We start from the raw sequence: 25278 nt of genomic DNA, 5'->3' as shown, positions 1-25278 counted from the left end.
CCAGAAGGTATATCTTTAAGACTTAGGTGGGCTGTATACATGAATTATCATTATGTCATCTTGTATTTCAAGACAGCAATAAAGTCTCATGCAATACTGCAATTGAAACCAATTCCCAAGTCCTTTACGTTTCCTCCAAACTTCAAAGGACTCCAATCTCCAAAAGGATCCATTACTAGTGGTAACACGTAAAATAACAACAAAGGAATAACTAAAAACTTATGTCTTGGAGTTATGTATTTATTTCTGCCTCTACCTTATATAGTGAGCTCCATAGTAGTGGAATTTTATTCATCTCTGTCTTCACAGCTCACTGCTTTTGCACAGGAACTAAATAAATTAGATTACCCCATAGTTTGTCTTTGGGAACCTATTCATCAACCAAACAAAGTGCATGTATATTCTTCTGAAATGTCCTGTTCCTTCCATTTGTTGATTTTGTTCTGTTCATGCAAATTGCCTTCTCACTAACACTTACCGATTGAAATCATACACATTTTATAAGGCACCGCTTTAATCTTAAATTCACTTGCGATTTTCCCTGAATACTTGGCTTCACCTTTCCCTCTCCTGAATTCCATGACAACTTCCTTGAGTTTCTTGCTATAGTTTTTTTGTGTGCTGGTTATATCCCCTTTCTAAGGGAGAGGTTCTGAGTTGTCCTTATCAGTTCATCATTTGGTGTATTGAGTGTTCGGTCTCTGATTAAAGAAAAACAAGTCAGAAAACTGGCAATGAGCTTTATTAGAATCTACTGTAAGGTCATTCTGGGGGGGGGGTGTCAAGGAATCAGAAGGAAGAAGATGTGGACCTCTTCAGCTTACTTTATTAGAATAGGTTGAGAAGTAAAGGAACAGAAAATTGTGCTTGATTCATGTAGAGTTTGCCTTGGGTCTTGAATAATTTTCTATGTTTATATCATAATCTTGAGGGAAAGTCACTGCATATGTCCTTGGCTTTGGACGAGGTGGCTTTGTAATTTTTTTACGTGCTTCCAATTCCACGATATTGAGGCAACAGTATCTCCCATTCTCACATAGTACTTCACGTATTTCACTTATTTTGCATATTTTCCTGCAATATCCTCGTATATATTCGCCCCAGCATCTCTTAAGTTGTTCAGTTACTGTGCATATAAAGAACAATAGGCCAAGATCAGTGTTTGAGACTAAAAGGCAACTTTGGTCATGGGGAAGACAGAGGATGTTTGTAGGGATTAGGTGTATGGAAAACCTGCAGGCATATACTCATAATATCCTATGGAGGATGCTCCAAGAAGGTAAACCTCAGTGTTTATGTCTAACTGATCGCTCATATTTATTTCCTCCTGGGTTTTGGGCTTCCATCCAACATCCAATGGACTCCCCCCAAAGCATCAGCTCTTGTTGGGAAAATAAAGGAACGGAAGCTTTGATTGCAGGGTATGGAACTATTACTCCATCTGGGAACCTCAGCACATCTGCCACTGTTTGGGTGCCGCAGGGCACCACTTCTCTACCACTGCCCCACCTGTAATGCCCAGAGAATAGTATTTGTTACTCTGTATTTATGTCTGAGTGAGACTGTGTTCTTGGGTTCATACTCCCTACCATGATCAAGAAAGACTGTCTTGTTGTTCAGTCAGGTGTTTTTTTTCCCTCAGTAATACTCCTCCCCGATTCTCAGCATTGCACATTTTTGCCAGTGCAGGTCTTCCTTTGACTTCTATGTCATCATAATAATCTTGAACTTGTTTTACTCCTCTCTGAGTCCTCATTCCTCTTCCACCTCTAGAGTGAGAGTTTCTCCAATGTTCAGTCCCAGACTTTGCTCACCTTGATATATAGCCTTTTCTTTAGTGAACCTAAATACTTTTAGTGATCTACAGAGTTAAGATGTTCAGATTTTGGCTTCTGGACTTATATAATCCCCTGAGATAGACGCCAGAAGATGAAGACTGAAAACAAAGATGCTGCCTCCAACCCCAGATTCCAGAATTCCTTTGATTCTTAGGAGTTTGAGGGGCTGGGGACGGACCACTTCTAATCCTATAGTAAAAGCCAAATATAAGAGATCTGCTTTTGAAAGAGGAAAGAAAATGAATTTTTACGTTCTTAGTATGGGCCAAGCCTTATGCTGGATGTTTTACAAATGTTATTTAATAAAGCCCCTATGATCCAGGTGTCATTATCTCCACAATGAGGGAACTGAAGCTCAGAGAGCCTTTACCATTTATCCAAAGTTGACCAGCCAGTAGATATTGAAGGCATATTTCTCACACCTGACTCCAAAGTTTGTGCTTCTTCCACTATCCACACACTGTAGACTAAAATATATATTGGAGTGGAAGAAAATATGGCTAGGTGGCAGAGTAAAAACTGTATCCTAATAAATAGGGGCATTCCTAGATATGGGCTCACTCCTTTCTATAATGACACCGTCCCAGAGGAAATTATGGCTTTTCAGTTCTGTCAATACTTTTTTTTTTTTTAAAGAACAGTACCATGGTAGAAGGCATCAGGGAGAGGGAATTTCTGGTTGAGGAATTTCTGGTGAGTTCCCAAGGGGGCCTATCTTCTCCTGCCATGACTTATGAAATTCCCTTGGTTCTTAGAAATACTCCATCCCATTGTTGATTTGGGTGAGCCCCTGGAAAGCTCTGGATTACCTGTGGACTTCTGGAACAGCAGAATTGCAATGATCAGGAGGAGCTTCATGGCCAGGCTTGCCACAGGAGGTGGCAGCCAAAGCTCTTTGTCCAGTGGATTGCACACCATGTCACCTTCCTCAGAGACTTGGATTCTTATGCACCAGACTAGAACGGATGGCATGATACGAAGTGTGTTCCCAAACTTCTGAACTGTGGACTTCGTACCATGTGGGCGGGCACAGGAAATTTGAGGTTACCCACTTTTCCCCCACGTGGAATTCAGAGACACGGTATGTTCTACCCCATCTTATCTGATGCTTTCTGTCGGCTGTAGACTACTGGTGAGAATAATCTGTGCTTTCTGTACTTTGGCTGTCTGCCCTGTTAGACCAAGGTAGACATGTGCTCACATCTAGTTATGAATAAAAGAATACAAACAATGAAGCATTCTCCATTTGCAGCATTCAGCTAAGTGTAGCATCTCTGGGTGTTGTGTCTATCACTTCAGTCTGTCCAAATGGCAGCCCACTTTCATCCTAATATCCTGGATATATTTAGTGACTCACAGACAAGCAATATACAATGATAGAGGAATAATAGGATGACTACAATAAAATTTCATCTAGAAACAGCAGAAAGGGGGAGAAAAGACAGAGGTAACACAGCAATATAGCATTGTCCTGATGGACAATAGCAAGGGTTTCTCTCCTGCCAACATAGAGAATTCTTCGATTTGTGTTTTTTCCGTTCTGTTCTCTGGGAAGATTCCCTTTCTCCATGGATCTCAGTGGCTCTCTCTTGGAGGAGGTTGGGGGAGACTTCTTCTGGGGGATATGCTACTTTATGCTACTTTAGTGCAGGTATTGGAAATTATACGAATGATTTTGTTACCCAGGCTTTGATTTCTCTTGCGTTATAACTCGTTTGAAAGATAAGACTTTCCTTTGAATTGCTTTTAGTCATGTTCGTCTGTAAGATCAATCAATAAATAGTTTTGAATCATGGAAACTCATTTGAGATCCCAACCAGGGCACTGATATCGACAGAATAAGCTTCTGGAGATTATGCCATCTCTGAACCATCCCTAAGCTCATCCCTTAACTTAACAGTCTCTCACTCAGGCTCTGGCTGTAAGCATTCGATACGATAGCATCTGGACAGTGTAGATGAACTAATTGAGAGTGATCTCCATGAATTTATGGTAGTATCAACGTATGTTTTTGTGTAATGCCACCGGCAGCACTTGTCTATGTAAATTCAGAAATGTACACAACATTAATTGCGTTAATGTAGGATTGTGGTGTCCAAGGAATTAAAGGACTAAAAGAAGAAGAACATAGGAGCCCTAGTTATTGGCCAGAGAGCTATTGAAGTAGATCACGGACTCTCTTCTGGTTAGAGAGAGAAATATAAACAAAGTGGGGCTGATAAGTTGATTTGACAATTCCGTGATTAGAAAATTCACATTCTTTTGTCCCACAGGTAACATTAAGACTGCATCTTAGAAAAAGTGGTGTCTCCATACTCCCACTTCAATACTGTGTGTGTGCTTGCATGTATGCACGCGTGTGTGTGGCCACGTGTGCGTGTGTGTGTGTGCACACGTGTGTGTGTCTTTTCTGTCCCCTGCTGCCAGAGAGTCTATGAACATGATCTTCTAGATTGATTCCATAGAGAGTCTTCCTTTCCCCAGACTCCCTTAGGGCTAAAAAAAGTACATGTTCCCATGTGCAAGATGGGATGAATAAAGAACATGATGTTTCTTAGGAAAAGTACATTTTTAATGTACTTCTTATAAAAAGACATGAGTGTAATATATTTCTTTTTTTTTTTATAAAATTTTTTTTTTCAACATTTATTTATTTTTGGGACAGAGAGAGACAGAGCATGAACGGGGGGGGGGGGGGGAGAGAGAGAGGGAGACACAGAATCGGAAGCAGGCTCCAGGCTCCGAGCCATCAGCCCAGAGCCTGACGCGGGGCTCGAACTCACGGACCGCGAGATCGTGACCTGGCTGAAGTTGAACGCTTAACCGACTGCGCCACCCAGGCGCCCCAAGTGTAATATATTTCTGGATAACTCACCTATCATGCTCTGTCGAGTCGAAGAGTTAGGAGAGTAAATTATTTGATTATTTAAATGGGTCAGCCAGGGAGGTTGTGTTTGTTTGCAAGAGTTAAAAAGTTTTTCTTTTTATGTCAATTAAAAAAGATTTGAAAAATAGGGGCGCCTGGGTGGCGCAGTCGGTTAAGCGTCCGACTTCAGCCAGGTCACGATCTCGCGGTCCGTGAGTTCGAGCCCCGCGTCAGGCTCTGGGCTGATGGCTCGGAGCCTGGAGCCTGTTTCCGATTCTGTGTCTCCCTCTCTCTCTGACCCTCCCCCGTTCATGCTCTGTCTCTCTCTGTCCCAAAAATAAATAAACGTTGAAAAAAAAAAAAAAAAAAGATTTGAAAAATAGTTTTCTTGGGGCGCCTGGGTGGCTCAGTCGGTTAAGCGTCTGACTTCGGCTCAGGTCATTGATCTCACGGTCTGTGAGTTCGAGCCCCGCGTCGGGCTCTGTGCTGCCAGCTCAGAGCCTGGAGCCTGCCTCGGATTCTGTGTCTCCCTCTCTCTCTGCCCCTCCCCTGTTTATGCTCTGTCTCTCTCTGTCTCAAAAATAAATAAACGTTGAAAAATAGTTTTCTTGTATAGCGTGTGCATTATTTACAAGAATCAGGAAATAAAAACCAAACACAAGAAAGGAAATAACCAGTGGCATTACTACTGTCTAAAGAAAACATCTGAAAACATGTATACCATTTATAATTTTTTCCTTAATAGAACAAAAATACCTTTATTGTTTAATTCAGATATCATCTTACGGGGTTTTCCTGATTAACAGGAAAGATGTGATAAAACTGTCCCAGACTTACATCAATTGCATGGCTTTTGAAAGTCTAGGATTCTTCAAATCTCTGCGGGTTCCAGATGTTTACATTCTTAGGATACACTGGCTTTCAGAATTCTCTATCTTCATTTGCTAAGTCTTACTTGCACCGTATCCAGCCTCCCCGATGCAAAACTCTTCGTTAATTCCCAACAAAAGTAAAACCACACGTACTAAGCACTTTGGAATTTATCAGAAGGTATATAAGAGTTTGGGAGGGAGGGTTACTGAGAAGGTGATTACTTGGCAGTAACACAAGCAACTTTCAAAAGGACTGGAAGACATCATTGATGTGTTTTTTTTTTTTTTTTTAATTTTTAAAAAATTTAAATCCAAGTTAGTTAACATATAGTGCAATAATAAGTTCAGGAATAGAATTTAGTGATTCATCACTTACGTATAACACCCAGTGCTCATCCTAACAAGTGCCCTCCTTAATTAATACCCCTCACTTGTTTAGCCCTTCCGCCCACCAGACACCCTGCCAGCAACTCTCAGTTTGTGTGCTGTATTTAAGAGTCTCTTATGGTTTGTCTCCCTCTCTGTTTTTATATTATTTTTGCTCCCCTTCCCTTATGTTCATCTGTTTTGTGTCTTAAATCCACATATGAGTGAAGTCCTACGATACTTGTCTTTCTCTGATTGACTTACTTTGCTTAGCATAATACACACTCTAGTTCCATCCACATTGTTGCAAGTGGCAAGATTTCATTCTTTTTTGATTGCTGAGTAATATTCCATTGTGTGTGTGTGTGTGTGTGTGTGTGTGTGTCACATCTTTTTTTATGAATATAATTTATTGTCAAATTATTTACCACATCTTCTTTATCCGTTCATCCATCGATGGACATTTGGGCTCTTTCCATACTTTGGCTGTTGTTGATAGTGCTGCTATAAACATGGGGGTGCATGTGTCCCTTCGAAACAGCACACCTGTATCCCATATCCTTTGGATAAATGCCTAGTAGTGCAATTGCTGGGTCGTAGGGTCGTTCTATTTTTAGTTTTTTGAGGAACCTCCGTCCTCTTTTCCAGAGTGGCTGCACCAGCTTGCATTCCCACCAACAATGCAAAAGAGATCCTCTTTCTCCGCATCCTTGCCAACATCTGTTGTTGCCTGAGTTGTTAATGTCAACATTTGTTAGTTCTTGTCTTCCTGATGACAGCCATTCCAACAAGTGTGAGGTTATATCTCACTGTGGTTTTGATTTGTAGTTCCCCGATAATTAATAATCTTGAGCATCTTCATGGGTCTGTTGGCCATTTGGATGTCTTCTTTGGAAAAATGTCTATTTAATTCCCCTCCCTATTTTAAAATTAGATTGTTTGTTTTTCTGTCATTGAGTTGTATGCATTATTTATATATTTTGGATCTTAACCCCTTTTCTGATATATGGTTTGCAAATATTTTCTTCCATTCTGTAGGTTGCCTTTTTCATTTTGTTGATAGTTTCTTTTGCCGTGCAGAACCTTTTAAGTTTGATATAATCCCACTTGTTAATTTTTGTTTTTGTTCCTTGTTCTTTTGGTGTCCTATTTAAAAAATCACTGCTAAGATCAATGTCATTTATATGATAGTCTACAAATTGCAAACCAATCTATAGAGAATTTGTAGAAATCCAGCCTACCTGAAGGTGTGTTGCATTGTGTGCCAGTCTCAGCCTATCAGTTACTGGTGTTGTGGTTGGACGAGCCCTTGTGGTTATGATTGCAAGGTGCCTTTCAGCAATAACCATCAGGAAACTTTGAAAAAATAAAGTTTCATTACTTATAGAGCATGGAAATTACATAGCACACCTGAGGCTGCATAGCAAAGTCTTGGATAGAAAGAGAGTGTGCACAGGGTTCTGGGGTTCTGCTTTTATTGGGGCCTAGGGTATTATGGTCTAACTAGGTGAATTTAAAACATAAGAGCAGGAATTTAAAGCACGGGGAGAGAAAAAACTAGTGTCCCAACTGGTTAGTTTTCAAATTCAACCAAAATCTCTGAAACAAAGGAAACTCATTGAAGGGGGGGGGGGGGGGTGGTGGCTCTTTTTCTAGCTCCGTGGCTGGCAATGTGTTTATTAGAGATAGCCTTTGTTGAATTGGCTGCCTCTTTGAAGTGGATGCCTCAGCAATCAAAGCTTAACTCAGGCACTTGCATTACAAAAACAAACAAACAAAAAACCACAAAACAACTGCCTGGGCTTAGCACAGCAGCAGAGTGGGAAGGATATCAGTTTGGACACAGTGGAGGGGAATTTTACCAGAATCACCTAGGGTGCTACTGCACAGGGCTAAGCTGTCCAGCGTTGGGGGCGTTGGGTGGAAAGCAGTGAGTTAGTGCCCAGTTACCCTAGTTGTATGGGTTGTGGCTGGAGAAACTTGTTTCTCTTCAGAAGAACCCAGAGTACTGAGAAAAGAACCCCATGCCGGAGGTGGGGTTGGGGGGAGAGACGCGGAAGAAAGCAGATAAGAATATTAAAACGCTATAGAGAAAGCAGCGTCTGCTAGGAAGTCTGCCTACAAACCTCTGGGAGTATCCCACTGGAGACTCTCCTGGTCCGCCCGCACCCATGTGCACCCAGTGCTAAGCCCACAACCCCCCTTCCCACCCCCCACAGCCAGATCTTTGTGTGGCTCACGGGAGCCACAGCAGTTCCTACCCAGGTCTTTGGGCAAGGAGAAGCCACAAACTGGAGCAGCAGTGCCCCCTTCTGGAATCTAAAGGGAGGTTTCCAGCAGCTACACTGGTGAGTTCTAACAAGAGAAAACAATAAAAGCTTAAAAATCCTGTCACAAGATGGAACAAGAAGAGTGGTGCTGGTCTACCCGTACACAACCTAGGAAACACCAGGTAAACTGACACCAAGGAGGAATACCACATGGGAAGACAACCAGTAGAGATTTAAGGAGGTTTCTGCTGCTTCACATGTGAAAGCAACGGTGCAAAAATGTAGGAACGTGAAGAATCAAATAAATCGGCCATCACCATAAGATATCCATAATTCTCCAACAGCTGAGCCCAAAGTTAGAGAATACTGCAATTGAGTTGATAAAGAACTCAAAATAGCTGTTTTGAAGACACTTAATGAGCTAAAGAAAACTTAGTAAGACAGTTCAATGATCTCAGGGAAAAAAAATACAGGAACAAAATGAACTCTTTGTCAAAGAGGTAGACCCTAAAAAAGACCCAAATAGAAATTCTGGAGCTAAAGAATTCAATGAATTAAGTGAAGAATATAACAGAGAACATCTTTTTGAGAAGAGAGCAGATGGAAGATATTATAAGTGACTTAGGGGATAGGAATTTTGAACACAGAAGAGAATAAAGAATAAAGTGAAGAAGGCTTACACATTCTATGGGACTGAATCAAAGGGGAAATGTTGGAATAATCGGGAATCTAGAGAAAGAAGAGAGGGAGAAGGGGACAGAAATCTTATTTAAAGAAATAATAGTTGAAAACTGCCCAACCTGGGGAAAGACTTAGACATCCAAATTCACAAAGCTAATAAATAGATTGCCCTATTATCTCAAGGCCAAAAGACCTCCAAAACATAATATAATAAAACTATTCAAAATCAAAGATACAAAGAAAATCCCAAAAGGCATCCAGTAAGTGAAGAGTGTAACCTACAAAGGAAACCCCATTAGGCTGTCAGCAGATTTCTCAGCAGAATCCCTAAGGGGACAGTGGAGTGACATAAGCAAAGTGATGAAAGGTTTAAAATCGCCTGCCAAGAATATCTGGCAAAATTGTCCTTCAGATATTGTGGGGGGCCGGGCCCCGGTGCCAGGCTGAGACCGGGTCGAGCAACGTTCCCTGTTGACTTAGCCAACCTGGTGGTTCCCCCTCCCATTCCCCCACTTTCAAGGGCATACGAAAGCCTTGTCAAGGCTGAGAAAGTTAATTCCTGAAGCCTGTGGTCTGCAGGTGTTGGCAGTAATACTACCTCCCTTTTTCTATCCCGAGTCAGATAGAAACAAACATGGGAATTGTGTTTTGCTAGCAATCTTATCAACAAGGTCTTGTTGTGACCCGTCTAGAAAATTCACAAGAAACACAGAACTAAATGTTTTGGTTGGCAGTGATTATGTGAAACCTGATTATTCTTAGAATGACCTGATCCATAAGAGTCTTATATTATAAAAGATTGTGTACAGCAACAATAAAGCCGTCACTTGGGCCATCAGCCCAGGGGACCCTCCTGTTCCCAGACTTTCTCTTCTCTCTTTTTTTCTTGCATTCCCCTACCCTCAGGACCCTGACCTCGGTGTTTGTCGCGCCGGTCGCAACAAAATATGAGGTGGAAATAAAGACTTCCCCAGACAAACAAAAGGTGAGGAAGTTCTTCACCACTAGACCTGCCTTGCAAGAAGTGCTGCTGATAGGAGTTCTCCAAACTGAAGTGAAAAGATGCTAATCCAGCAACATGACAACATATGACAGTACTCAGCCCACTGCTAAAGCTGGAAAATGTTAGTCAGATATAGAAAACTCTTAATTTTATAATAGGGTGGTATATGAACCACTTAACTAAAGTATAAATGTTAAAGAAAAAGAGTGTTAAAAATAACTATAGTTACTATAATTTGCTAATGAATTCACAGCATAAAAGGTACATTGTGACATCAAAAATATAAAAGGGGAGGAGAAAAAGGGAGGAGACTTTATAGGTTAATGCAGATTAAGTTCCTATCATCATAAAATGGACTGTTTTATCTGTGAGAGGTTTTATGTAAGCCTCAAGAAAACCACAAAGCAAACATCTAAAGTAGGTTCATAAAGGATAAAAAAAGGAGGGAGAAGGGGGAGAACAGACCACACCACCAGGGCAAATCAGCAACTTACGAAAGTAGTTAGAAACAGAGGGGAAAAAAGGAGCAATGGAAATACAAAACAACCAGAAAGCAATCAATAAGATGGCAGTAGTAAGTTCTTGCATATCAATGATCACTCTAAAGATAAATGGTTTTAATTACCCAATCAAAGGCACAAAATAGCTAGAGGTTTATAAAAAACCAGACCCAACTGTATGCTGCCTCCCAGAGACCCACTTCAGCTTTAAGAACACATATATGCTCAGAGTGAAGGGATGGAAGAAGACATTTCATGCAAGTGGAAACCAAAAGAAAATGGGGGCATAGGCTGTTGGCCAAAACTGGTAGTAAGAGACATAGAAGGTCATTATATAACGGTAAAGGTGTCAGTACATCAAGAAGATATAATAATTATAAATATATATACAACCAACGTTGGAGGACCTAAATGTATTAAGCAAATATTAACATGTCAGAAGGGAGAAATAGACAAGATTATGACAACAGGGCACTTCAGTACCCCCATTTTCAGCAAATTTTAAAAAATTTTCAGCAATTTTAAAAAATTTGGAATTGAACCATGCTTTAGACTGAATGGACCTAATAGACATCCTACAAAAAAGTAAATTAAAATGGATCAATTAGGTAAATGTAGGAGCTAAAACCATAAAACCTTTAGAAGAAAACACAGGTGTAAATCCTCATGACCTTAAGTTAGGCAATAATTTCTTAGACATGACACCAAAAGCAAAAAAGATAAATGGAACTTCATCAAAATTAAAAACTGTTATATTGTAAAAGACACGATCAATAAAATGAAAAAGAAACCCAGAGAATGGAGGAAATATATGTCTAACATATCAAATCATATATGTAACATGGGCAGTATAGCTCAAGAGATGGGGAATTTCATTTAAAAAAAATTTTTTTTAATGTTTATTTATTTTTGACACAGAGAGAGAGATGGAGTGTGAGCAGGGGTGGGGCAGAGAGAGAGGGAGACACAGAATCCAAAGCAGGCACCAGGCTCTGAGCTGTCAGCACAGAGCCTGATGCAGGGCTTGAACCCATGAATGGTAAGATCATGACCTGAGCCCAAGTTGGACACTTAACCGACTGAGCCACCCAGGCGCCCCAAGAGATGGGGAATTTCAGACTGGAGCTAGAAACTACAAAAAGAAACCAAATGCAAATATTATGTTTATATATGAAGATAGCAGCAATTTGGAGGTCAGTTCCCATGTAGTGAAGTGATGGGTTATTGAGCTACGGGGGATCCTTAAGGACAAAGATAAAAAGAAGATGAAGATTATCATGCTGAATGATGGAGAAAGCATATATTCATGAAAATGTAATATCTAGGAATTGTGGAAAAACGGAATGATTGGTGTGGTCTGTGTCAGGTAACGTTTGAAGCCTTATATCACGTTTTAGGAGTGGTCTTCAAACTTTTTTGAATTTTGAGGGTGTGGTTTTCCTAACACTATTTAAAACGGAAAAATAAAATATTTCATCATAAATGTATATAATAAAAAGATATGATTACTGGTGTATTATAAAAATTGACATGTAAAAATTACAATTTAGTTTTTCAATTCAATCTGAATAGATAATAATGGCAATTATTCATTTAATAAATATGAAAAGCTTTTTAGAAAAGCAAATAGAAACATTACATTGTTTTTTTCTCTTTAAATTTTTATTCCACCAGTTTAAGTTTTTATTCCACCCTCCCCACAAAATTAAATCTTAATGTAATATATTTTTATGTTTAAAAGTCTATTATTGATCGTTCTATCATATTTGCCTGTAACAAAAGATGGATATATATTGTGATTTATTGTAAAATCTCCATGAACATAAAGCTCTAAATGTTTAACAACATACTCAAGATTGAACCATCATTGCAATATTTGGAACAAAATTGATTAAAGATGCATAAATGTATTGTCAAACATGACAAATAATTATCAACCAAAAATAACTTTGTTTTACTGTAAATGCATCTTGTTAGTAAATAGATTGTGCTTCCTTTCTATTAGTTTATTTTATTTTTTAATTTTTTTAACGTTTATTTATTATTAAGAGACAGAGAGACACAGAGCATGAGCAAGGGAGTAGAGAGAGAGGGAGACACAGAATCTGAAGTAGGCTCCAGGCTCTGAGCTGTCAGCACAGAGCTGACATGGGGCTCGAACTCACAAACTGCGAGATCATGACTTGAGCCCAAGTCGGCCGCCCAACCAACTGAGCCACCCAGGCGCCCCTCTTTCTTTAAAAAAAAATTTTTTTTTAAATGTTTTTGTTTTGTTTTGTTTTGTTTTTACTTATTTTTGAGACACAGAGAGACAGAGTATTAGCAGGGGAAGGGCAGAGAGAGAGGGAGACACAGAATCCGAAGCAGGCTCCAGGCTCTGAGCTGTCAGCACAGGGCCCAATGTGGGGCTCAAACTCATGGACTATGAGATCATGACCTGAGCTGAAGTCGCCACCTAACCGACTGAGCCACCCAGGAACCCCATCCCCTCTTTCTACTAGTTTAGATAAATACTACTTTTTACTGGAACGAGGTGAAAGTCAGCATCAACTTTTTCCCCCAGTTTTTATTTTGAAAAATGTAAACACTGAAAGATCTTATTTGTATCAATAGGTAGATGTAAAAGTTGGAAGATTAGGCATCAGGTAGATGATAGACAGATGATAGATAGATAGATAGATAGATAGATAGATAGATAGATAGATAATACACAGATAGTAGATCACACAGCTTTTTTTAACTCCTTACAAGTTATATGCCAAAAATTCTTTAGTAAGCTATTATTAAGCTTCAAAAAAGCTTAATTTCAAAGCTCTATCCACCATTAGCTTGATTCTTCCTGCTATCATTGCTTTGATAAACAAAATTTGAGTCACTTGGATTTCCAAAAGATCTGTTACCCAAAGTCTATGATTACTCATCTTGTGAACACTAGCACAAAGATTTCAATTATCCACTGGTTTGACACTTGGAGATTTGTCCACTCTGGGCAATCCATGATTGTCAGATAAAGGATGGGTGAGAGGTTAAGTTTTCTTTTCAGAGTGGGAGAAGAGAAACTGAGAAAGTGGAGGTAGAAAAGAAAAGCCTGTTAAGAATTCTCTGATCGTGATAAGACATTCAGAAATCAAGGGTCTAAAAATCTATTTCCTTAAATTCTCAATGTGCACACCTTGGAAATGCTTTTTGTAGCTGGTATCCCACTTTGAAGACTACTGATTTATATTGTGTGACCTTCTCATATTTATTGAGATGACTGCATGAACCACGTGTTCTCAAGGTTTTACTGAGCGTCCACCATGTGCAAGGCACTGGTCTAGTAGGTCAGGACATAGCCATGAACAAGATCAAGGTGTTAGGACTATATGGACACTATGGTGTTGATGACGGGCCATAAATTAGTAAATAACTCAATAATTCAGTAGGAGACTGAAGAAATATACAAAATAGGGGTGCCTGGGTGGCTCGGTCAGTTAAGCATCTGACTTCAGTTCAGGTCATGATCTCACGGTCTGTGGGTTCGAGTCCCGCATCGGGCTCCATGCTGACAGCTTGGAGCCTGGAGCCTGCTTCAGATTCTGTGTCTCCCTCTCTCTCTATGCCCCTCCCCTGCCCTCTCTCTCTCTCTCTCTCTCTCTCAAAAATAAATAAATAAAATAGAAAAATAAAAACAATTTGTTTAAATATACAAAATAATTTCAAAGAGCATAAGAAGAAGAAAATAATATAGAGTAGTGAGGAGTGGTCTCATGGCCAAGTATTGTTTCTAAGGAGTTGACATTTGAAGCAAAGATATGAAAAAAAAAGTAGTCTAGGCTGAGGCAGACTGGTGGTTTAGGGAGGCCTGCCTCTGTGAAGAGTCCACATAGGACCCGTGTGATGAAGTGTCCGCTATGCAAAGAAATAGAGAAGAGCAATTTAGAGAGAAGGTGATCAATTTGTTCTAGTTTGCTAAAGACTTTCTTGATGTTAGCACTCTAATTCTCAAGTTCTGGGACAACCCTCAGTCCTAGGCAAGCTAGGATGGCTTGTCAGCCTAACAGGGTGTCTAAGATCTACTGGAATAGAGGTCTATTGAAAGGTCAGTGATCTGATGGCCGATATCCAAACTGCAGTCACAGTCACTGGCAACTTGACTTGGACAAAACTTGACTTAGACAAAAGAATTAGAGGAAAAAACCTTCTTGATTCTGAGACATTTAGGCACCCGAGACTGTGGCTTTCAGTAGCATCCCAGATTTAGCCCAACACATTAATAATCAATCAAGTTTAGAGTTAATAATTGCTTCTTTGTGATATCAAAGAGTAAACTTGCTGACTCATCAGTCACCATACAAACCATCACTCAACATGCATACAGGCACACAAAGCATAGAAACCCTACACACAACAGGCATTCACGGACAAGATAAAGATCTGGAGAGGCATGCTGTGAGATCACCATTGTGGGAAGTTGGACTTTTGATTGGAAAGAACATTGGAAAGATGAGTCGAATTTGTGATGCAGCTATTAATTTCATATGCTGCTCTCAAGGCAAGTCACAGTTTCATCTCTATCTAGTTAACACAGTATTTGTGCAGAATGAGGTGGTTTCTGACTATAACTGGGTTAGTTTCTGGTTGAAGCCTTAAACAAAGTTTGACCTTATGATACAGATAGGGACTTAAATTCATAACTTGCAATAAAGTGGGGGTGCGGGGAATATAGGAAAGGGAGGACTTGTCTGGAACTTTTTATGTGCCTTCACAGGTTCCTCCGTATATGATAGGAGTGGTTCAGGAATTACTAAAATCAAAATCCTTGTCTCAACCATAAAGGCAGCTCCAAACTGTGGTCTTTTTTTTTTTTTTTTTTTTTTTTGGTATGGAAAAATACACAGACACACAAAATGTTCACTGAGACCAATATATTTTAATACATCAGAGGAAGACAGATAAAGAATTTCAGACCAATAAAGAGAACCCCTATGTCTTCTATGCACTTCCCTTTACACATTTCCAACTGTAGGGTAACTGTTGGTACTTGTCTTGGCGGTAGCATTCTGTCCGTCTGCATGCCATCTAATCCCCAATAGAATTGTCTCTGGTGAAATAACATCAACAAGATTGGGTCCCTGCATATTATTCCCAGTGCATATCTCTAGTGTCCCATACCCAGAGGAAATGTTAATTAGTTGTACCTTCAGTGGTCTCAAGAGAATGTGCCGGAGCTGTGGAAGAATTTTCTCTTAGGTTTCCAGGTATAGTTGGGTTAACTGTTACCTCATCATCAAACCAAGATATGGGGGAATTAGAAAATAAATCCCAATCATTCGTATTAACAGTTATCTGTTCTTCAAAGGGTACAGGATGTGGTGGCGTTTTAGTGTATCCGTCGTCTTCTTTTATGGGAATGCAGCACGTTAGCTTGTTCATACAAAGGAGCTTGTACCTTTCAACATGAAAACATCGTTTTCTGCAGTGCCCGATGTTATCCTTCCAACATCTTTTGACTTCCCAGCCAGCTGCGGGGAATAAATGAGTAGGATAAGTTTTTAACTCTAGCACCAATATGATAAGCATTAATTGAAAGACTTGACAACCATTACCCATCTAGAGCAATATGATAAATGCTACAAGCCATTGGGAGACCAAAAAATGAAACTGTATGTTAAATCTTGTGTCATATGCCATCAAGGAAACGGGGGCTGGGTGGGGAGAGAGAGAAAGAAGGAAAGCAGAAGAAGGAAAGAGGAGGAGGAGGAGGAGGAGGAAGAAAGAGAGGTAGAGAGGGAGACTTATGTACAGCTAATATTTAAGCCAAGGCAAGAAGGATGGAAGGAGCCAGCCAAGTGCACAGAAAGCAGAGAAAGGATCAGCAAATGCTCAGTCCCACTGCTGAGAAACTGCATCATGTGTTTGGAGGAGGCTGATGAGTCTGAAGTGTAACGTGACAAGGAGCCTAAGATGAAGTGAACTTCAAGTGGCCAATGCCATCACCCAGTCATGTTACACCATTGTTAAGCATTTTGGTTTCAAAACACAGTGTGAACTAATTTATTTTATGCTTTAGATGATTAGTTTGGATTTTACATGGAAATTAGATTAGGGAAAAGAAAGAACAGAATCAGGAAGGTGTGTTAGAAGCTTTGGCTAGGTATGATATAATGGTGACTGGAATTGGGGCTTCAAGAACTGTGGGAAAAAGAGGGTAGATTTAAGACATTGGTTGTTTGGATATGAGATCAGAGGAAGATGGAGAAATCAAAGTGCATTCCTGCATTTCTGTTGAGATAGGGGAGATTAGTGGTACTTGCCATTCGCAGGATGGTAAACTGAGGAAACAACAAGCTTTGGGAAGGAAGAGAAAAAGGCAGGCTCAAGTATTCACTTCAGGGCATGTAACATACACCTAGAATGTCAAAAAAGGCGGTGGAAACACCTGTAGGATCTCAGTAGACAAGTTCGGACTCTAGGTGTAAATTTTGGAATCGTTGCTTATGGATATTTCAGGCTACAGTAATGGATAAAGTATAGTGAGCTGGAATAACGTGAGATAAAAAGGGGACCAAGATTAAATTCTGGTGAGTGTCAATATTAAGAGCTCAAATAGGAGGAAAAGACCCAAAAGGAACAACCAGGTAAGTTGGAACAAAACAAGAGAATGAGACACTAGAGAATTAGATTAGTTTCTCCAAAAGCAGACCTTGGGGGGAAATTTGAGTATAACAAGTGAACCGAGAGGCATTCTCCTCCATCTGGAATCAGTTTGGAAATATGGTAGTTAGGAAAGTAAGAAAGCCAAGAAGAGGTGAGTTATAGAGTTAGTTACCAGTGTGGTTGACTAGAGCATAATCCTGTGGGAAACTGTGGCAGCCAGTGCCTCAGAATTCTCCTTCTTGAGAATGAAAGGAGCTGGAGTATTTATCTGCCACCTGGCCAGCCAATATTTGATAGATGATCCCAGAGTGAGCTCATAATTCCCTGTCATTTCTGGATTGCTCTGTACAGGGGCATTTCGTGCACAATCAACCATGCTTTGGGGAGAACTGCAAGGTGCAGATCAGGCTAGTATGCATGAAAAATGGTAAATGCCAAAAGGATACAAATAAAGTTGTATCAGTGTAACTAGGTTATGCAAGAGAGGAAAGTGTTTCTTAAAACAGTGAGTGGACATTTGTAGGCAAATATTGAGGAGAAGTTGAGTAAGATACAGGCAGAAGTGTCCATTGTGTTTAACATGATGATTGTCACTGATAACCATGAGAGGAGTGGTTTCAGAGTGAGAGGGGGAAAAAAAAAAGAAAAGTGAAGTTGGTGAAAGGTGAATGAGAGAAGTCAAAGTAGAACCTGGAGACAAAACTCTTAAGTTCCATGTGAGGAAGAGCGGAGAAATGGAGAGGTTCTTGGAGGACAATACGGAACCAAGGGAGCATTTTTCAGGGAAATGACAGAGCATGTTTGAAGACGCTTAAGAAGAAACCAGTAGAAAGGGAGAGATTAATGCAGAATAGGGAAATGAGACAAAAGGCATAGTTCTTCATGGTTGGCAAGGATCAAAATCACATTCGACAGATTGAGGCAGAGAAGGCACACGTCCTCAGCTATGTCAAGAGGGAAAGAGAAGATGGGTGCAAAGACATACTGGTAGGAATGTTGACCGTGGTAAAAAGAAAAAGTTCTATTTGAATGTTTAATTTTTTTATTTTTTTGTTTTATTTGTTTAATCGGTTTTTTAGATTTCACATATGAGTGGAGTAATATAGTACTTGTCTTTCTCAGTGTGACTTACTTCACTTAGCAAAATACCCTCTCAGTCCACCTATATTGGCTGTAAATGGCACAATCTTATACTTTTTTAGGGCTGCATAATATTTTGTGTATATATATATATATATATATATATATATATATATATATCACATCTTCCTTATCCATTTGTCTATTGATGGATACTTGGGTTGCTTCCCTATCTTGACTATTGGAAATAATGTTGCAATAAACATAGGAATGCACATATATTTCAAATTAGTGTTTTCATTTTCTTTGGGTAAATGTCCAGTAGTAGAATTATTAGATCATATGGTGTTTCTATTTTTTTAAATTTTATTTTAGAGAGAGAGAGAGAGAGAGAGAGAGCAAAGAGTGGGGCAGAGGGAGAGAGAATCTTAAGCAGACTCCACACTCAACGTGGAGCCCAACACAGGACTTGACCCTATTACCCTGGGATCATGATCTGAGCTGAAATCAAGAGTGGGACACCCAACCAAGTGAGCCACCCAGGCACCCCATGGCAGTCTAGTTTTAATTTTTAATTTTTTTGAGGAAATCCATATTGTTTTCCACAGTGTCTGTGCCAATTTGCATTCCCACCAGGCGTGCACAAGGGTTCTTTTTCTCACATCCTCACCAACATTCTTACTTCTTGTCTTTTTATTTTAGCCATTCTGACAGGTGTAATGTGTATCTCATTGTGGTTTTGATTTGCATTTCCCTGATGACTGGTGATGTTGAGCATCTTTTCATGTGACTATTTGAATTTTTTAAATCTTGAAGTGTGGGATAAAGTCATAAGCTGGGAGGGAGAGTCATGTAGAGAAATAGAGCAGGAGAATTAAAGAGAAACAAAGGTCAGTACAAAATAGCTGTCTGGGAAAGAGGAAGGATGAGCTCACAAAAGAAATATGGTAGGATTTCTAAGCAATGTGATAATTTGAGGGATGAGGATCTGAATGTAAAGTGAAACTAGCCTGCTCCATTTTACGATCATTTTTCAGGCAAGTAAATATGACCGTATTTCTCAGCAAATTGCCTGCAATGTATAAAGGTTAGTGTATCCTAGGCAGAGGAAGCAGCTAGAGCAACGATTCTATGTTGGAGAAAGCCCGGTATGTATTAAAAAAGGGAAGCCGTTCTCAAAACAACCTTTTCTGGATTTAATTTGATTATGTATGAAAAGCACCTTTCATGGGTTTACATATATAGAGATAACAGTAATTTGTCTCCTGTTGCCTCCCCTGGGCGAAGAAGTTTATTCCTCTTCTCCGATGATTCATTCTCTAATTTTTTTACTGGCTCCGATTTGCTTTGCTCATGTTAGAATTTTCTGTAAGTTTTAAGTGTAGACATTCCACTTTTTTCTTCCAAGACAAACTTTGACATCACTTCTTCATTCCTTGTTTCTACAAAGATTGTTTCTCAATTTTTCTTTTCCTCTAGGATACCCATTCTTGAATGCCCCCCATTCAAGAAAGTGTGAGCCCCTAACTATGATACAGATTTTATTCTAGGTCCGTATAGTACATTTGTGAACTAAGCAGACAAAAAATCACATAGAGCTTACTTTCTAGCAGGGGAAGACAGACGATGAAAAACAAATACATTACCTTATATGTGAGAAGGTGATAGTGGTTTGCAGAAGTAAGAGAGAATAGATTTCAGCAGAATCTATTTGGGGTGTCATGGGGGCAGACTAGCAGTTTCTTTTTTTTATGTTTTATTGATTTTTGAGAGAGAGACACAGAGCGTGAGCAGGGGAGGGCAGAAGCAGGCTCCAGGCTCTGAGCTGTCAGCACGGAGCCCAACGCATGGCTTGAACCCACGAACCGTGAGATCATGACCTGAGCCAAAGTTGGACGCTTAACCAACGGAGCCATCCAGACACCCCCTGACAGTTGTTTAAACAGAAGTTAGCATAGTGTTTGAAAGAAGGTGACAATTAAATAATGACTTGGAGGAGGTAAAGGAATTAACCACACCAGAGTCTGGGTCAAGTACATCTAAGCAGAGGAAACAGACAGAACTCTGTGGGTTGAGCAAGCCAGGCATGTCTGAGGAAGAGCAATGAAGCCAGTGGGGCTCTAGTGAAGGGAGCAAAGGCTAGAAGAGTAGAAGATGAGGTGAGAGAGTTCATCAGGGACAGATCACAGACAGCAGGTGAGCCATTGTTGGGACCTTGGTTATTGTTCTGAGTAAAGAGGGGGCCATTGCAGAGTTTTGAGCAGAAGAGGTACATAATCTGAGTTCTCTTGGGAGTAGATTATGCCATCTGCTATCTTGTGAGATGACTGCAGGAGGCAGGTGTAGAAGGACAGATACCTGTGAGGAAGCTACAGCAATAGGAGGTGAGAGATGGTAGTGACTTGAACCAGAGTGGTAGCAGTGGAGGTGGTGAGATTGGTTGGCTCTGGACACAATTTGCCAGTGGACTCCCTGATAGATACAGATGTCACAGATTAAAATGCCAAAGACAACTCCAAGAATATGGCTTAAGCAACGCAATGATGGCAATTGGGAATAATCTCTCATTGAATGTATTTTTGTTTAGAATGACAGCAGTTTTGGTTTTTTTCCCCAAAGGTCCTCAGTCTGGAATTATGTTGTTAAAACTTGTGACCTCCACCACCAATATCTCAAAATCATAAAACTAAAGAATATGAATAACAATTGTATCATTTTGGGCACATAAGCCATTCGCCAAAACATTTTCCCGTGTGTGAATTCTGCCTAAAACATACCAGATGCAGAATCAGATGGCACCAAGTTAAATATAGCCATTGACATTGATGGACAACTTGGCTTAGTAAAAAGTTACTTCACAAAACCATCAGATGCTCTCTTACTTGAAAATACAAAAATAAACTCAAATACATTAAGTAGTTAAATTTCAAAATGGAACCTATAAAGGAAGATCTATAAATCAACCAGAATAAAAGCTACCCCCCCAAATAAAAAGGAAAAACAGGCAGAACCACACAATTTGTAGACAAATTAAAATACACAATAAATATATATGAAGTTTGACTTCTCCATACTGAATGAAGTAGAAACAATTACATCTTTAAATATTATCCTTCATTTAAAATTTTTGATTTATGGCTGAGTATGGTTATATAGAACTAATTTGTAAATATAACATAAATATACTTATTAGCAAAAATAGGGACGTAAATGTCCAATTATCAGATTGGATAAATGATTTGCAGAGCATCCATTCAATGAAATTTTGTGCAATTATTGAAAATTCAGTTGTTGGAAAATATTTAATACATGGGAAAATACTTACATTATAATAGAAAATTTAAAAGTAGGCTACACATTTTTATTCACACAGTATCCAAGAAATCTGAGGGAGAGCAACAAAACAAAACTTTATTTTTAGTCCTTTACTATTTCAAAACTTTTCAAAATGTCAGCAAATAGTTCATAATCAGAAATTCACCCACCTTCTTTAAGTCTTGTGCATCCATTAATAACAATAAAGTAAGTTTATATATTGATAACAAATTTTTAAGACATATTAGTTGTACCTTGCAGAAGAATTCACATGGTTCATTTATACTGGGTTTTAAAAAATCTAAGATCTAAAAAAGAAAAAAATCTAAGACCGGTCTATCTATCTATCTATCTATCTATCTATCTATCTATCTATATCTGCTAGGATATACAAGAAATTAGTAAGATTGAGGGATTCTGAAAGAAAGATTGCAGAAATATTACTCCAGGGTAAGAGAGTACTTAAACTCATATAAACCTATCAAGTGCCTGATACTTTCCATCAATTGCAAGTATTGCTTTTCAATAAAAGTGGATAATTCTCAAAAGTAGCATTACTAAAAAGCAGGAATAAGCCCATTCATATCGATCTAATATGAGAAGCTTACTATTTCACTGGTTAACACTGGTTAGTTATAGAGAGAGCTAGCAAGAGCTGCTCAGAAGATTGAGGAAATTCATGCCTTTAGAGAAATGTCTCAGAAGATACCCCAACATGAGGCGCCTAGGTGGCTCAGTAGGTTAAGCGTCCAACTTCGGCTCAGGTTATGATCTCACTGTTCGTGACTTTGAGCCCCACGTCGGGCTCTGCGCTGACAGCTCAGAGCCTGGAGCCTGCTTTAGATTCTGTGTCTTCCTCTCTCTCTCTCTCTTTGTCTCACCCCTGCTTGTGCTCTCTCAAAAATGAGTGAACGTTAAAAAAAAAACAATAGAAAAAAATACATCATGGCCAAGAAGATTAAAAAAAAAAGAAGAAGAAGATACCCTAACATGATAGGTGCCTCCAACAGAGTCTTAGAGAGTAGGGACATTGAGCTGCCATAATGAGACCATTTTTGTGGTTCTTTATTGGCCCAAGGCTTTTCCTGCAGACCCTCTTTTCCCCTCAAGACACCTGAAAGCCCAAGGTCAACAACATCCTAGTTCCATTGTGCCTATGTTGTAGGGTTCCATTACCTTTGGTCACCAGATTTAGAAACCCACATATAATGAAGGCCAGCATCAGGAGGTTCATGGCTTCTGGCAGAGAGGAAGCTCTGTGTCCTGAGGAATCCAGAGCACTTTGCCCAGCTAGGACTCTAAATAGTCGCCTTTACTTGCCTATCGTGGGTGATGAACCAGAAATGGGGACACCATCCAGAACACCAAACCATTAACTTGCACCACTGAGTGTGCATGACAAAATCATGCTCTGTTCTAGAAACTTTTAAAGGAAACTGAGGCCTTGTGAAATGAGTTATAATCAATCCTGAGGAAGTATAGAGTCTGATGGAAAGAAACAACTCCCAAAGGAAGTTGTTCTCCTTAACCCTAGATGAGGCCAATTACTTCTCCTCTGTCTATATGCAGCATCATATATATACACCAATGGTAGCAGAATGCTACATGAAGATCCCACTTATTTCAGACCAATAGCTCATGACTTCCACTAGAGTATCCTCCTCTCCATCTGAATGATTGCCAAATCCATTTTGTATTCATTTTTGTCTAAGTTTTGTAGTTTGAGATGGATTCCTTTTTTACTGTGGATATTCAATTTTTGCAGTAACGACTTATTAAAAGTACTATCCTTCCTCCATTGAACTGCTTTGGCAATTTGTCAAAACTTGTCACAACTTATTCGGCCATACGTGGTTCTCTGTTACCTTCCATTGATTATGTGCCTGTTCTTCTGACGAAACAACATACTCTTGATTACTGTAACTGTATATGTCCTAAGATAGTGTACTGATTCTTCTCGCTTTATTCTTCTTTAAAAAAATTTTTTTAGCTGTATACCGGTTCCTTTGCTTGTCGATACAGATTTTAAATTTTTTTTTTTTCAACGTTTATTTATTTTTGGGACAGAGAGAGACAGAGCATGAACGGGGGAGGGGCAGAGAGAGAGGGAGACACAGAATCGGAAACAGGCTCCAGGCTCCGAGGAGCCATCCGCCCAGAGCCCGACGCGGGGCTCGAACTCACGGACCGCGAGATCGTGACCTGGCTGAAGTCGGACGCTTAACCGACTGCGCCACCCAGGCGCCCCTGTCGATACAGATTTTAGAATAGTCTTGTGCATATCCACAAAAGATCTTCCTGGGATTATGATAGCAATTGAGTTGTACCTGTGTATTAGTCTGGGGAGAAATGTTGAGTCTTCTAGTCCATGAACAGGTATGCCTGCGCCACTTCATTTAAGTGTCTTTTAAATTTCTTTCTGTCCTTTTTTTGTTTGTTTTTTTTCTTTCCTTTTAATTTTAATTCCAGTATAGTTAACATACAGTGTCATGTTAGTATCAGGTGTACAATATAGTGATTCGGCCCTCCCGTACATTCCTCAGGGCTCATCAAGATAAAAGTACTCTTAATTCCCATCACCTGTTTCACCCATTCCCCATCCACCTCCCCTCTGGCATCCACCAGTTTGTTCTCTAAAGTCACGAGTCTGCTTTTGGTTTGTCTCTTTTTTAATTTGTCCATTTGTTTTGTTTCTTAAATTGTGCAGAGCAGTGAAACAATATGGTATTTGTCTTTCTCTGGCTGACTTATTTCACTTAGCATTTATTGCTTGCATCAGTGTTTTGTAGTTTTTAGGATACAAGATTTAAAATATTTTTCAATTTCCACCTAAGTAATACCTTTAATTTCTTTTTTTTTTAAATTTTTTTTTCAACGTTTATTTATTTTTGGGACAGAGAGAGACAGAGCATGAACGGGGGAGGGTCAGAGAGAGAGGGAGACACAGAATCGGAAACAGGCTCCAGGCTCCGAGCCATCAGCCCAGAGCCCGACGCGGGGCTCGAACTCACGGACCGCGAGATCGTGACCTGGCTGAAGTCGGACGCTTAACCTTAACCGACTGCGCCACCCAGGCGCCCCTAATACCTTTAATTTCAACATTCACGTAAGTATAATTTGAAACTTTTAATTTCAGCATTCACATACCCTTACTAGTATACAGCAATACAATTCATTTTTATGTGTTGATTTTGTATCCTGGACCTTGTTCAACTCAGTAGTTTTAGGAGGTGTTTTTTTTTTTTTTTTTTTTAATAGATTCCTTGGTCTTTTCTACATAAACTACCATGTCAGCTGCAAATGAAGACAGTTTTCTTGTTTCCTTTCCAAACGCTGTCTTTTATTTCCTTTTCTTGTCTTACCGTGTTGAGTAGAATTTTCAGAATACATTAAATAAGAATGGTGAGTGTGAGTATCCTTGCATTTCTGTGATCTTAGAGATAGTCATTCTTTTACCATTAAGTATAACATTAAGTACATTAAGTATAACATTAGCTGTAGGTATTTTGTAGATTTTTTTTATCAAGTTAGGAAAGTTTCCCTACATTCTTAGTGTTTTTTAATGTTTATGTATTTATTTTCAGAGAGAGCACATGTACACGAGCATGAGTGGGGGGAGGGGTAGAGAGAGAGAGAGGGAGAGAGAGAGAACCCCAAGCAGGCTCCACACTGTCAGCACAGAGCCTGATGTGGGGCTCGATCCCACAAACCATGAGATCATGACCTGAGTCAAAATCAAGAGTCGGATGCTCAACCGACCGAGCCAACCAGGTATCCCCATTCTTAGTTTTCTTAGAGTTTTTATCATGAATGCATTTGAAACTTATTCAGATGCTATTTATACATCA

At 39.6% G+C, this 25278-nt stretch overlaps 2 protein-coding genes across 2 annotated transcripts; both read right to left on the bottom strand.

Moving 5' to 3' along the window:
• Positions 1–872: 872 nt before the first annotated feature.
• DEFB127 (defensin beta 127) lies at positions 873–2696 on the bottom strand. Its single transcript, XM_030308992.1, has 2 exons — positions 2648–2696; positions 873–1126 (listed from the first exon to the last, which is right to left on the bottom strand). The coding sequence occupies exons 1-2, from the start codon at positions 2694–2696 to the stop codon at positions 873–875; spliced, it is 303 nt and encodes a 100-aa protein (XP_030164852.1).
• Positions 2697–15384: 12688 nt separating this feature from the next.
• Positions 15385–22664, bottom strand: DEFB125 (defensin beta 125). Its single transcript, XM_030308991.1, has 3 exons — positions 22607–22664; positions 15577–15900; positions 15385–15479 (listed from the first exon to the last, which is right to left on the bottom strand). The coding sequence occupies exons 1-3, from the start codon at positions 22662–22664 to the stop codon at positions 15385–15387; spliced, it is 477 nt and encodes a 158-aa protein (XP_030164851.1).
• Between the last annotated feature and the right edge of the window lie 2614 nt (positions 22665–25278).

The sequence above is a fragment of the Lynx canadensis genome, chromosome A3 (genome assembly GCF_007474595.2).
Source record: "Lynx canadensis isolate LIC74 chromosome A3, mLynCan4.pri.v2, whole genome shotgun sequence".
Taxonomy (NCBI): domain Eukaryota; kingdom Metazoa; phylum Chordata; class Mammalia; order Carnivora; family Felidae; genus Lynx; species Lynx canadensis.
The sequence above is the reverse complement of the archived record's forward strand: the minus strand, read 5'-3'. Positions and strand labels throughout refer to the sequence as shown.

Coding starts and splice junctions, on each gene's coding strand:
- DEFB127 (XM_030308992.1), bottom strand. CDS start 2,696: ATGAAGCTCCTCCTGATCATTGCAATTCTGCTGTTCCAGAAGTCCACA. Junction 1,127..2,647: donor GCTGTTCCAGAAGTCCACAG/GTAATCCAGAGC, acceptor TTATATGCACAG/TAACTGAACAACTTAAGAGA.
- DEFB125 (XM_030308991.1), bottom strand. CDS start 22,664: ATGAACCTCCTGATGCTGGCCTTCATTATATGTGGGTTTCTAAATCTG. Junction 15,901..22,606: donor TCTAAATCTGGTGACCAAAG/GTAATGGAACCC, acceptor TATTCCCCGCAG/CTGGCTGGGAAGTCAAAAGA. Junction 15,480..15,576: donor TTCTCTTGAGACCACTGAAG/GTACAACTAATT, acceptor TTATTTCACCAG/AGACAATTCTATTGGGGATT.